The 13,604-nt window shown below is 39.4% G+C and overlaps 1 protein-coding gene across 1 annotated transcript; it reads left to right on the top strand.

The window, feature by feature from the left end:
- The first annotated feature begins 6,775 nt into the window (after positions 1-6,775).
- SAT1 (spermidine/spermine N1-acetyltransferase 1) lies at positions 6,776-13,081 on the top strand. The gene is made up of 6 exons (XM_070750612.1): positions 6,776-7,085; positions 8,268-8,319; positions 8,409-8,492; positions 10,867-10,968; positions 11,062-11,102; positions 12,562-13,081. Exons 1-6 carry the CDS (start codon positions 7,020-7,022, stop codon positions 12,730-12,732), a joined length of 516 nt encoding a protein of 171 aa, XP_070606713.1. The 5' UTR covers positions 6,776-7,019; the 3' UTR covers positions 12,733-13,081.
- The last annotated feature ends 523 nt before the right edge of the window (positions 13,082-13,604 follow it).

Raw genomic sequence — 13,604 nt, 5'->3', positions numbered from 1 at the left:
TCTCCAACAACGCCAAGATGACAGACCTTTGTTTCCCTGTGCTTATTATTCTAGGAATTTAACACCTGCGGAACGTAACTATACCATTTGGGAAAAAGAACTTTTAACCATCAAAACTGATTTTGAGACCTGGCAAAATCACCTGGAAGGAGCCCGTCACCAAGTAAAGGTCAGAACTGACCACAAAAACTTGGAATTTCTCCAAACTGCCAGGAAGATGAGCCAGAGACAAATCCGATGGTCCTTTTTCTTCACCAGATTCGACTTCCATGTTACCTACATTTCCAAGTGTGACAACAAACAAGCCGATGCTTTGTCCCACAAACCTGAATACACCCAAACCCAAGAACCTGAGCCGCTTCGTAACATTCTGCCTCTCATGTCAATCGCAACCGCCCATGATGCGATAGATCTTCGAGAACAAATTTGGGAAGTGCAACGCCAGGACCCCTTTGTCACCCAAAGAAAGCAAGACATAGAACCTGATTCTCCATGGACTGTCGCTGATGACTTGCTCCGCTACCGTGACCTGCTCTACATTCCCACAGATCTACTCCAAGGTCTCATCCTCAACCAGTGCCACGATAATTCAGCAGCCGAACACTTTGGCCTCTTCAAAACCCTACACCTCATCTCTTGCACCTTTTGGTGGCCCAGACTCCTCCATGAGGTCAGTGCCTACGTTAACTCCTGCATCCGTTGTCGCCAATCCACGGTTGCCACCAGACCCCCTCCAGGATTATTGCAACCTTTGCCTACACCTGAAAGACCCTGGGATACCATTTCCATGGACTTCCTCACCTGTTTACCTGTCTCTCAAGGATTCACTGCTATATTTGCAGTGGTGGACATGTTAACCAAGATGGCTCATTTCATCCCTTGTCGTTAAATTGCTACGGCCAAGATCACAGCTCAACTATTTATCCAACACATCTTTCACCCCCACGGCTTACCCAACGCCATCGTCTCCAATCGCGATCCCCAATTCACCGCCCAGTTTTGGAAAGAACTCATGACCGCTCTCCAAGTCAAAATTTCCTTGGTGTCCACCCATCACCCCCAAACCGACGGGGGGAACGGAAAAAGTTATTGGCATCCTGCAGCAATACCTCCGTTGTTTTGTTCATGATAGACAAAACGATTGGCCCAAATAGATTCCCATAGCTGAGTTCGCCTTTAATAACTCTGAACATACCTCCATGCAGACCACACCGTTCTGCGCCAATTATGGGTTTTATTCCCAATTGTTTCCGTTCATGCCTTCTGATTCTCCAATTCCACTTGCTGGTGATTTCCTTAACGAGTTATGTGCCATCCAGCAACTCGTCCAACGTTCCTTAACTCAAGCCAAAGAAGACTACAAACATTTTGCGGACCGTTCCCACAAAGACAATCCCCCCTTGACTGTTGGTGATCAAGTTTGGCTTTCTACCAAATACCTCTCTTCTGAACCTCACCGCAAGCTTAATCAAGGTTTCATTGGCCCTTTTCCTGTTGAAACGGTCATCAATCCAGTCACATACATACCATTTAAAATTACCTACTTCCATGCGTGTGCACCCCGTTTTTCATCGCTCATTATTGCTTACAGTCTCACCTGACTCTCCACTTCGCCCCCCCATTTTCTGCTCCTGCCGTTCCTGCTCCTCCATGCCCTGCACCCACACTTCAAGTTCCACTATGCTGCCTGGACATTACTGGCATCCGAGACTCTTGTTGGCTCGCCAACCGTTTCCAATACCTGGTGGAATGGTCAGGAGGCGGGCCTGATAACACTGGATGGATGGATGCTCAGGACTTTTACGCTCCTGAATTACTTGTTGACTTTCATGTTCATTTTCCTGACAAACCCAACCCTGATTATCCCCTGGGGGAGGGGAGGGGCCATGAGGAGAGGCAGGGTGTTGAGTATACTCCAGTTTGGGGATTTCGCAGATTCTGATTCAGAAAGTGTTTATGAATTAGTGGCAGGTCCTGATTTACAGGCAGAAGAAGGGGGAGACCTACCACAGGACGTTCCTATGAGTTCAGATTCAAGTGAAGGAGAGACAGATAATAGATGGTTAAATCCTTATTTCAGATGATTACAGAGGCAAAGGAAGCAAGTATCAGGGAAGAAATATTAAGGAGAGGAATGGGTTAATTAATTAAGTAATTCATTTGTCACGTCTGGGTGTCAGCGGAGAAGAAGGGTGGAGTTTTCAATCTGCTATGAATCAATATTGAGGTGCCTTTCCGTGGCTCTGAAATTAAGCTTTGTTTTATGTGTTTTTAATTGCAGTTTTTATTACCCTGGGCTAATGATGCCTAGCCATAAATCTTAAGATGGAGGGAGGAATACTTCGAGAATGTTTATGCTGTCCTTAACTACTAAAGACTGAGATAAAAGTGACTGCATACCGATGACACAATTTGTAACAGAAGGAAGAAAAATAAAGATGATGTTTTTGTTTTTATAAATCTCTGCATTCATCAAGCCTTTATTCCAATTAACAGGGGCCTTAGCCGGAGACCAGAACAGTCGGTACTGGAATTATTGGGATGGTAGCAGCAGCCGTGCTCCACTGTTTGTGAGGACAGACATTCGCAAAATGACCTGCCCCCTTCACAATAATAAAACAGACCTGCCACACGTCAATGAGCCCTCTCCTCAGTGCTCACATGGGATCTGGCAAAGCTCACATCCATCAGTTCCACGGGACATGCATGATCTGCCATATGAGGATGCAAGGCTGGCATGAAACGGCGGGGTGCAGGAACCGCATACTGGACTGGCCCAGTTGGCACCCCCTGACGCAGAACAGGCACAGGTGTAGCACCAGAAACATGGGGAGAGGACCGCCCAGTCCGACGCACCTCCCAGGCTAGCAGCTGGGCTTCTATGTCCAGGCAGTCCAGCCATCCAGGGTGCACGGCAGGGTCTCATGGACCAGCTCGTCCAACATAGCCTCGGACAAGCCATCCTGGAACGCCTCCACCAACGTGGCCTCATTCCATTGCACCTGCACCATGAGGCCGCGAAAGTCACTCATATATTCCGCCAATGGGCGCAAGCCTTGTTTCAATTGCTTCAATGCCCTCGTAGCCGTCTGCTCCTGCACTGGATCTGCAAACTGCGGTTGCAACTGGTTGCAAAAAGCAGTGTAGTCCTGCAGCAGCAGATCATCCCGGTCCATCAATGGTGACACCCATGCTGCAGCGGGGCTGGCCAACAAGCTGCAGAGGAAAGCCACCTTCTCTGCATCCCTGGGAAAACGTATCATTTGTGCATTGATAAACAGCTGCATCTGGCTGGGGAAGGCAGGAAACATGCTACATTCACCCCCAAATTTCCCAGGCATAGCCACAAAACACTTCCTCCATGGCAGGGGCTGTGGAGCAGGAACTACTGGCTGCACTGGGGGAGAGGCTTGCTGCTGTGATAACATGTCCATCTGGTTCTGCAGAGCAGCCACCGTCTGCATCAGGTTTTGCATTTCCAAACAGAGGGCCTGCAAAAACAAATGCAGGAAAAACAAAAACAAACAGGAACAGGCCACAAAACCTGATCAGTGTGTATCTGAAAGGTGGGAGATTATTCTGTTATGCCGGGTTTCACGTTACAAGCCCCTATTAAGTCAGAAATGTAAATTCAAACACACACACTGTTGTAAAGTAAACAGAGAGTCCGTTTATCAAAACAAAAGTATTGTACGCACCCACTTTAAACAGCCAAAGTGCTCTCCCACAAACCACAAGCCTTAAATGCTGCGAAAAACAAAAACAACACAGAGCAGATAAAGGCAGCTGTGAAGGCGTCACAGCCAACCCCCTTCAAGTGTCCACAAAATGTACTTAACTGTGAAATATCCAAAAAGTCTTTGTAAATCCTGAAACAGTCCAAATCAAACAACACTCGTCCTTCTCCAAACGGAGAAGCCTAATTGCACCAGCCACTGGTGTTCTACCTTAGCTTCTATAATACTTGCACAGTTGTTCTCTTCTTGTCATAAACCTGCGCCTGCGAGCATCTATTAATCCATCTTCCTCTGAGTCTGATGACGATGACTCACTAATGGGGTCATTAGCTAATGGGATGCCTGCATCTACCTGACCATCTGATTCTGCTTCAATCCCAGAGTCTGCCCTTGACACAGAATCTTCACTGTCCAAAGCTGTTGGCAGTAAAACCAGTCTCTGAGAACTTGAGGATTCTCCCAAACCAACATCTATAGTCCTCGGAGCAGGAGCTGACCCAGAGTCAACCACAACATAGAGTTTGCTTTTTGATTCACCAGAGATGTAAATAAGAAGATAACGGTGTGTCATGTAACCATTTTTCTCTTTTTTCCCCCTTTCTTTTTCTTCCTTTTTGTTTTCCTTTTTTCTCCCTTCTTCCTTCTCTTTTCTTTTCTATTTGTATATTTAAATTGTTGTTTATTGTTCTTTTTCAATTATACCATTGTTTTATTTCTTTAAAAAAATTAATTTTTTAAAAAAAGATTATCACTGAACCTTAGTCGGCTGGTAGGATGACAGTATTGTTATCAGTTTTGAGGGATTCATTGCCTGTTGGTCTTTCGATTTTAAAGCGTTTTCTTGGCTTGCTAGGAATTCTGTGTTTGATGCATCTCTGTGGTTGAAGTTGAGTTCATTTATTAGGACTTCTTGTTCCTCATGTTTGAGTTGTTGTTTTGATAGGTTCTTGATCCAGTTTTATTGTTTGTGGGAGTTGTTAGTCTGGATAGATTGCATTGCAGGGCAGTGTGCTTCTTTTTCTTGTATTTGTTGTTCTGTGCTCAATTGCAGCATTCAAACTTTGCATAAGTTGTGGTGCAATGATATTGTTGCATAGGAGCTTTTGCTCAATGAAGCATTTTATGTATTTGTTGAGATAGTTTTGAGTGTCTGTTATCATCAGTCAGATCATGTGTTTATCGTTCTGTTCTGCTATTGTCCATGTTGCTGGAGGACTGATTGACGTCTGTAGTTAATGCTTTGAGGAAGTATGTTTTTTTGTAGGCATTTGTGAAGGAAGAATAGTTGCTAGTGTGTGGAAACCTCTCTTCAGGTGAAGGTCTCCCAGTGATGAGTGACGTCAAGCGTTGAATGCCCAAAGGTGGTTGAAATGTGTTTTAACATTAGTAGTTTGGTTTGGTAGGCTGTTGGCTTGAGCTCCAAGGTTGGCAATTTGGTTGCAAATGTTTCATCATCAGTGTTGTGGTTAGCTCTGGCCCAGCTCCTGCCCCAAGGAATGTGGAGGTGGATGTGAGGGAAACATCCACATGTCACAGGCCTGTTTTGCTTCCGACAGAGTCAGCTAGTGAATTATCCGATGCCAAAGGAAGTGTGGGTCGGATAGAAGAGGGGGGCTTGGCTGACAGCCCAGGAGGAGATCAATCTTCCTTATCTTCTTTGGATTCAGATGAGGAACGTATGACAGACCCACGCATGCGTAGAGATATGCATAGGAGAGAACAACTTAAGACATATTACAGGAGATAGGAGAGGCCACCTGTGGTTGGGTGGGGCTCCAGTAATTAGAGCTGCTGATAAAATAGCAGTGTGCTGGCTTAACCGTTGTGGAAGATTATGTGATCATAGTTCGTCAAAACCACGCTGTATTCAAGACTTCGTTAGGATTTCCGGACTCTGGACTAAAATTCATTGTGTTTATCAGCGTTTGGACAACAGTAGCTGTGAGCCAATTCCCAGTTACTGGGTTAGTAATTGGATTTATTATGGGACATCGTTCTTGGATTGTATTCCAAGTGTGCCTTGTTTGTACAAGAAATCCCTTTGAATAAAATGGAGTTTTTTCTTCTCTTCTGTTGATAAAGAACATTTATTTGCATTATATTCTCTGTGTGTGTCTGCTTGGATTAATTAACCTGTAATTAAGGGCGTGTGGCACATGCAGGGCCGCCGATAGACCAGTATTACTGCTACTGGCATCAGGGGCCTGGCCAAATTGAAAAATGGGGGGGCACGGCAGAACAATCGGTGCATTTTGAATTGTACTCTTTGAATTGTGCTCATCTGTCAGAACACAGCTCTTTAAATACCTTTTTATGAGATGCAAATTAGTCTGTTGTTTGTTCAGATGTTTCTGAATCATGGTCTGATTTCGGACTGTTTGATTGGCTGGCTGTTGTTGCTTGATTGCAGTTAAGTACTGTCTGTGTGATGCAGTTTAGGATTAGAGTTGTTATCAGAGTGCTTCCATGGCCCATGTTTAAACCATGACTCAGCAGCACCAGGATAACAACTTTAATCTTAATCTGGCATATGGGGTGGCCGGTTAATTTGCAAAACTCTTCTACAATAGTTTACAAAGTACTATGACAGCTTCTACACTGAGCAGAAGTTTTGATTTTTTTTCTCTGACCCATGCCCCATTTTGATACTGCGAAATAAAAACTGCTTGCAGTTGTCCTAAATATGGGGACCTTTTGAAAGAACGTCTGCTACAGAATTGAAAGGGATTGTTTGAAAGAGGATTAGAGAAGAATGGTTTACGATAGAGTTATCTCTTTTCCCTCCAAATGTTTTAGACTAACCCACATTTCCAAACTGCTTGGAACTTATCAGAGCTTAAGCATCTAGATCTCCTAGGTGCCACGCTTAAAGATCTCCGTTAAAAAATGAACTGCTCCATGAGATGTGCTCTCCGAAGAGCCCAAAACCTGCCTGAGTCATTGTTTAGGCAGCCTCAGGACATCATTTCCTAGAAAGATGATGTAATCAGTAGGAAGATGAAAGGGAGGGGAGGATATGTCAAGTGGCGTTTCTGATTGGCCGAAAGGATTGTGCTGGACTATAGATAAAGGCCCCAGATTAGAGGACGCTATCAAGGCAGTATCGGCGCTTTTCCTGCTGTTTTTGCTTTGTTCTCGGTGCCCGAGGGAATGCTAACTGCCTGACTGCGCCTGTGTCGCCAACGCTGCGCCCGGGACGCGAATGAAGAAACTTCTTCTATTGCTCTTCAAATATCGGGGACTCGCGAGACGGGGGGGACGCAAGGGAAAACGCCGCCGAAAATGGCCTCCTTCCATATCCGAGCCGCGCGGTCTGAGGACTGCGCTGATATTCTGCGCCTCATAAAGGTACAGTATATACCTCGCTTCGGGTCGGCCTGGGAGCTTCGCTCGGCCGTTGCGCGTAGCCCCGACTGCTGGAGAAAATCTTAATAAAGTGAACCTCAGAACCGTCAGAACAAATTAATAATAATAATAATAATAATAATAATAATAATAATAATAATAATAATAATAATAATAATAATAATAATAAATAAATAAAAAGTTTTGCGCAATATACAATATGGGACTCTGGGGTCATCGGGTGGGGAGAGGGTTTTACGAAGGGTTATCCCAAGAACTGGAAAGGCAGTTCGATTCCTCAAACGCGTTCGGCTAGTTTTATCCATAGCCTTCAAGAGGCCATGTGACTATCGGGAAACATCTGCAAGGTTGACAGCAAAACCCCCTTAGGGTCTAGAGTGACATTAATACCCAGGGTCCTGATTAACATTTTTCTTGCGATTCTTTATATACAATTTGCCCTTTAAGAAAACGCAGAGGTTTCTTGGAGTATTGATTGTGCCACACGTTTTGATATGCTGAACTTTTCAAAAGCATCAGCTTGGCTGTTACCAAACTAAGTGGTTGTGATTAATTCTAGATAATGTGCATTATATTTATGTTCTGTTTAATTTCCCTCCAACTTTTGCTGTTATTTTGTTTCCTGTTCAAGCTATGAACTAGATATATTTTGCCATAATCCCTTTTTGATTATGTAGATTATAACAAAAATCTAGACAATTATAGATGTATTTGTTTAAGATAAGACCAAACATGTTTTATTGCAATAAAGTAATAGAGCAGACAATATTTTATTGCTAAATAATTGAACAATCTATCTGAAGTTTACCTTTGCATTAAAGTGCTATGCTAGCTACACTACTTGTTTTTCTTTTAAAAAAATAAGTTAAATCTAGCATTTCACTTAGGGGCAAAGGTAAAAGTCCTAGGGTGGGTGGGTGGAGTTTGTTTTGTTAATCCTGAAACAACTTTTCTGCCTTTTGGACACACATTTCTGCCCTCATGAGTTGGCAAAGAATTCCTTCCTCTTAAGAGGAGGAGTCTTTATGATCATTAACTTCTGTGTTACTATTAAAAATAAGATAGTGGCTTAAAAACATAACTCTCCAAATAAAAACAAATGAACTTGTGGCTCCTTATGTCTAATAGAATAGAAAGTTAGCCATAATATTTTGTTTTGGACAGGAACTTGCTAAATACGAAGATATGGAAGATCAAGTAGTACTGACTGAAAAAGGTAATTATATACTTTAAAATAAATCTGGTTAATTTACATGGGAGATTGGAAAATTGTAGTTAAATATTCCATATGTTCTCATTTTGCAGATCTTCTTGAGGATGGTTTTGGAGAACATCCTTTCTACTATTGCCTCATTGCAGAAGTGCCAAAAGAACACTGGACACCTGAAGGTGAAACTTAGGCATTGTAATATCTTTTAGAAAAAAAAGATTTAAAACATATTTATGCAGAATTATATATAAGTATTAAGTTGATACTTAAAACATGAAAATATATTTTGGATTCAGACCTTGTCTTCCATGAATGGAAGGGTTTAAAAAAATTTAATTGATCAGTTCTGCTGGCAAGGAGTAGGAGGAAGCGTTTTTAGTGATTCCTTCCTTCCCATCTACAGAAACATCTACTCTGGAGAATCTGAGGATCATCCAGATTATTATTAATAGATGACAGTGGAGGGAGGTCTAGATGGGAGAGTTAGAGAATCATATCTCCTATTCCCTGCTGGCTGGATTCTACTGAGCATTTCATTTAAGGAATGCTCCTATCGGCAAGAACAAATTCTGAATCCAATTGGATATCTTTTTGGTTTTTGCTTTTTTTAAAAAATTGCTTAGTTATCCTTAAGACTATGGAGAACCAAGTATCCAGGTATAACAATACAAGAAGAAAAAGTGTAATTCCACTTCGTTTCATGGTTATTCTTGTTTGACCCTAACATATCGCAATGCAATTCTGTTAAATCACATTTTCTTTAATTTGTCCCAATCTTCAGGTTACAGTCTCTAGCTTCGCCATGTACATGGCCCTTCCGTGTACATGGATGGGCGGGGAGGTAACTAAAAGATCCGTTACTCAATAAAGTAGATGATCATGATATATGAGGTAAGGTCTCCAGGGACATATACTATTCCCAAACATTTACCTCAAGTAAGAAGAAAGTATAAAAGCACTCGGTAGATCAGAAATCATATATGTAATTTATGTTTTTAGAAATCTTTAAAACATTAGAATATAAAATCAAATTGAAGTCAGTAATGTCTTATACCTATATAACTGGAAAAGACCAAAAATTGAAAAGTGAACAATTGCTCCTTTTTACAAGTGATAATGAAAAACACTGGTAGCAATTAACATGGCTGCTGCAATTCAACTGAGGATTCAGCTGTTCTTAATAATGCTGTATTTTTCGGGGTATAAGACACACCTGAGTATAAGACACACCTTAGTTTTTGGGGAGGAAAATAGGGGAAAGAATCTGCTTACCAGGTATTAATCTGGCTAGCCTCCTTAGTCTGGTCACCTTTAGCACATTATTTTATCCCCTGGTTAAGGGCTTAAAAAATCTTTATTCTGAGAGAGTAACAATAAAAGCTTGCAAACCAGTAGGAGCTGGGAACATCATTAGCACCTGCCAGGAAACAGTCCAGCAAGTAGAGCAATGGAAAAAACCCTGCAAAGACTTAGGACTTGGAAAACATTCTTCTTTGCAGAGAGTTAGCAATGAAAGAGCTTGCAAGCCAGTAAGAGCTGGGAATATTGTTAGTACCTGATTAGGGCTGGAAAGAAACATTTAGAGCAAATAAAGCAATGAAAAAAACCCCTACAAAGACAGGGTTTAGAAAACATTCCTCACAAAGAGTAACAATAAAAGAGCTTGGGAATATTAATAGCACCTGGTAAGGGCTAGAAAGAAACATCTGGAGCAAGTAAAGCAATGAAAAAACCCTATAAAAACAGGGTTTGGAGAACATTCTTGGCAGAAAGTAACAATGAAAGAGCTTGCAAGGTTAAAGCTGGGAAGGTTGTTAGCAGCTAGTTAGGGCTGGAGGGAAAAAAAGTTACATTCAGAGTATAAATCTAATAAATACAAATCTAATAAATAAATAAATAAATAAAATAAGACGCATCAGCCTCTTTTAGGGAGGAAAAAACTCCATCTTATACACCAAAAAATATGGTATTTGGATGTCACAGATGAAACAAATGCTTTTGCCTCCTTTGCATTGGAAATAAACCTTCAGAATTTATTTAGAAGATAAATATCAAGGACTTTGATTTGGAAAAGGTCCTGATATATATGTATGTATGTATGTATGTATGTATGTATGTATGTATGTATGTGTAAGAACAGTTAATTACCATAACATTCTGATCTGCCGCTGTGAATTTTTTGAAGTTTATATTGCTCCAACATGGTATAAATAGGATATGGAAAGAGTATTTTTAACAAAAAAAAATCTACTTTTAATAACAAACTGACACAACTGGCGGTATATTTCGGCTATACTGTTACTGGGCATGTGCAAGTTCAGTTAACTGCATCTTATTAATATGACAATTTCTTTGACCAGTTTTTAATTGATAGGGATCTGTGTATTCTAACTGCTGCTTCTTATTGCATCTATTGAATTTTAAATGTTTATTTTTGTAGCATAACAGATTAATTTTGCATGATTACAATATCTGTTTTAACAAATGCATGTAAAATAACTTATGTTTTAATGATGTTCTATCTTTGTAAAATCAAAATAACTTTCATTGCAGGTTATAATATTGTGGGCTTTGCCATGTATTACTTTACTTATGATCCATGGATTGGAAAACTCCTGTATCTTGAAGATTTCTTTGTGATGAATGAATTCAGAGGTATCTTAGATATTTTAAACATTAATATTTTAGAATCATGTTATAAGCCATATATAAATCTGATTTATAAAATTAATTTCCCCCCACATATAGGCTTGGGGATTGGTTCAGAAATTCTGAGGAATTTGAGTCAGGTAAGTAGATGATTATGACTTTCCAGTGTAGGGGGGGGAGCAACAGTTATCTTCAGTTTAAATGGAAATTTCATCTGATAAATTATTCCATTCATAATTTATTTTACCTATTGATGATTATCTAATTGGTTTCTTAGAACAATTTTCAAAGATATTTATTTCCAGGAAATAATTTTAGAAGATACATATAAATACTGATCATGTAATTCCCTTTTGAGTCTAAGCAGAGTTACATAAAACATAAAAATAGTAAGAAAAACATACTTAAATTCTCCATATTTTCTAAGCTTATAAACCATGCTTGCTTCCACACATGTATTTATACATAATTTCATATATTACTTTTTTGTTGAATTATTTTAAAAAAAATTAATTTTGGGTGAACAGTGCAGTCAGGCAGTAGGGAAAGCAAGTAGAGTGCTTGGCTGCATAGCTACAGGTATAACAAGCAGGAAAAGGGAGACAGTGATCCCGCTGTATAGAGTGCTGGTGAGACCACATTTGGAATTCTGTGTTCAGTTCTAGAGACCTCACCTACAAAAAGATATTGATAAAATTGAACTGGTCCAAGGACGGGCTACAAAAATGATGGAAGGTCTTAAGCATATAACTTATGTGGAAAGACCTAATGAACTCAATCTGTATATTCTGGAGGACAGAAGGGAAAGGGGGACATGATCGAAACATTTAAATACGTTAAAGGTTTAAATAAGGTTCAGGAGGAAAGTGAACACAAGAACAAGGGGGCACAATCTGAGGTTGGTTGGGGGAAAGATTAGAAGTAACATGAGAAAATATTATTTTACTGAAAGAGTAGTAGATGCTTGGAACAAACTTCAGCAGACATGGATGGTAAATCCACAGTAACTGAATTTAAACATGCCTGGGATAAACATATATGCATCCTAAGATAAAATACAGGAAATAGTATAAGGGCAGACTAGATGGACCATGAGGTCTTTTTCTGCCGTCAATCTTCTATGTTTTTATGTTTCTAATGATAAATGTGTTTCACATTTTAAAGACCTCATTTTGATTTGTATTAAAACTTTTTTGGTTCATACCAAGATAAATGTAATTATAGTATATTATATTCAAAATATATTTGTGCATTGAAGTGTGATTCTCCTTCCTCAGCAAGAAAAGTATTACATGATCTTAATTAAATCTACATTTGAGCACTTCATGAAAGCACACTGAATCATAGTTCTAAAACCTGTTAAAATTATTTTTAAATACAGTAAAGAATTCTTGGTCCAATAAAGCCAATATTATTGAAATGCAATTGTTGAAATAGTATAGGAATTCTTAATGCAATCCAAATGAGTATACAAGGAATATTTAAAATTGGCACTAATTTGAATATAGATTTATATACTGTATAAACATTTACAGGTACCATGTTAAGATTAGAAATGTGCCACCACTTTCACCTATGTTCATGTTTTTCTTTTTCCAGATTGCTGTCAAATACCGTTGCAGCAGTATGCATTTCTTAGTAGCAGAATGGAATGAACCTTCTATTAGATTTTACAAAAGACGGGGGGCTTCTGATCTATCATCTGAGGAAGGATGGAGACTTTTCAAAATAGATAAAGAGTATTTGATGAAGATGGCGACTGAAGAATGAGTTTTGTCAATTCAATAATCCAAATACAAATTAAATATCTAGTTTTTCAATTTGCTATCTCAATTTGCTATCCCTGTATTACTTTTTTCATTTAAAAATTGAAATAGTTAATAAGTATTTTAAACCTAAAGCTGTTAATATTAATGGTGTATGTTACTGTGCTGTGGACTTCTGAAACGCCAATGTAGCAAGAGTTTACTGTCAGTACATCTGTGATCCTAAAATGTCTATTATGTGTGACTTCATTGTAAGTATCCTTCAAATGTGTACAGTGTACATTCGGTATGTTTTCTTTGTTTTCAATTATTTACATTTATAAAATAAATGTTTTCTTATTAGTGATCACAAATGCTTGTGTCAACTTTTATTTATTGGCCTTCTCCAATCGTTTATATCCATTATAATTTTGATGGTTTTTTGCAATCTCATATACCACTCTCTTGTATCCCTTTTGAAAAGCCCTAAATGTACTACTAAACATTTAATTCCTAGGGAAGTTTCACACAGATTTAAAATAAGGCAACCTAGGAAAAAGTAAACTTTCCACTAGGGTGTTATGATTTTTTAAGGATCTTCAAGCTTGACACTACAGTACACGAGGTACATGAAGAGGAAAAAGTAGTGAAATAAATTAGGAGAGGAGGAGTTTTCCACTGATTTTTTTCTCTTCAAAAATATTTTAGTCACATTGCAGATAAGCGTACTGTTATTATTATTTATTAGATTTGTATGCCACCCCTCTCCGAAGACTCGGAGCAGCTCACAACAGCAAAGAACAGTACAAATCCAATGATTAAAACGGTTAAAACCCTTAATATAAAAAAAGTCATACATCCCAAATAAACCATACATACTATACATAAAACGGAACG

The sequence above is a fragment of the Erythrolamprus reginae genome, chromosome 4 (genome assembly GCF_031021105.1).
Source record: "Erythrolamprus reginae isolate rEryReg1 chromosome 4, rEryReg1.hap1, whole genome shotgun sequence".
Classification (NCBI taxonomy): domain Eukaryota; kingdom Metazoa; phylum Chordata; class Lepidosauria; order Squamata; family Dipsadidae; genus Erythrolamprus; species Erythrolamprus reginae.
Note: the sequence above shows the minus strand (reverse complement) of the source record. Positions and strands in the feature narration are given on the sequence as shown.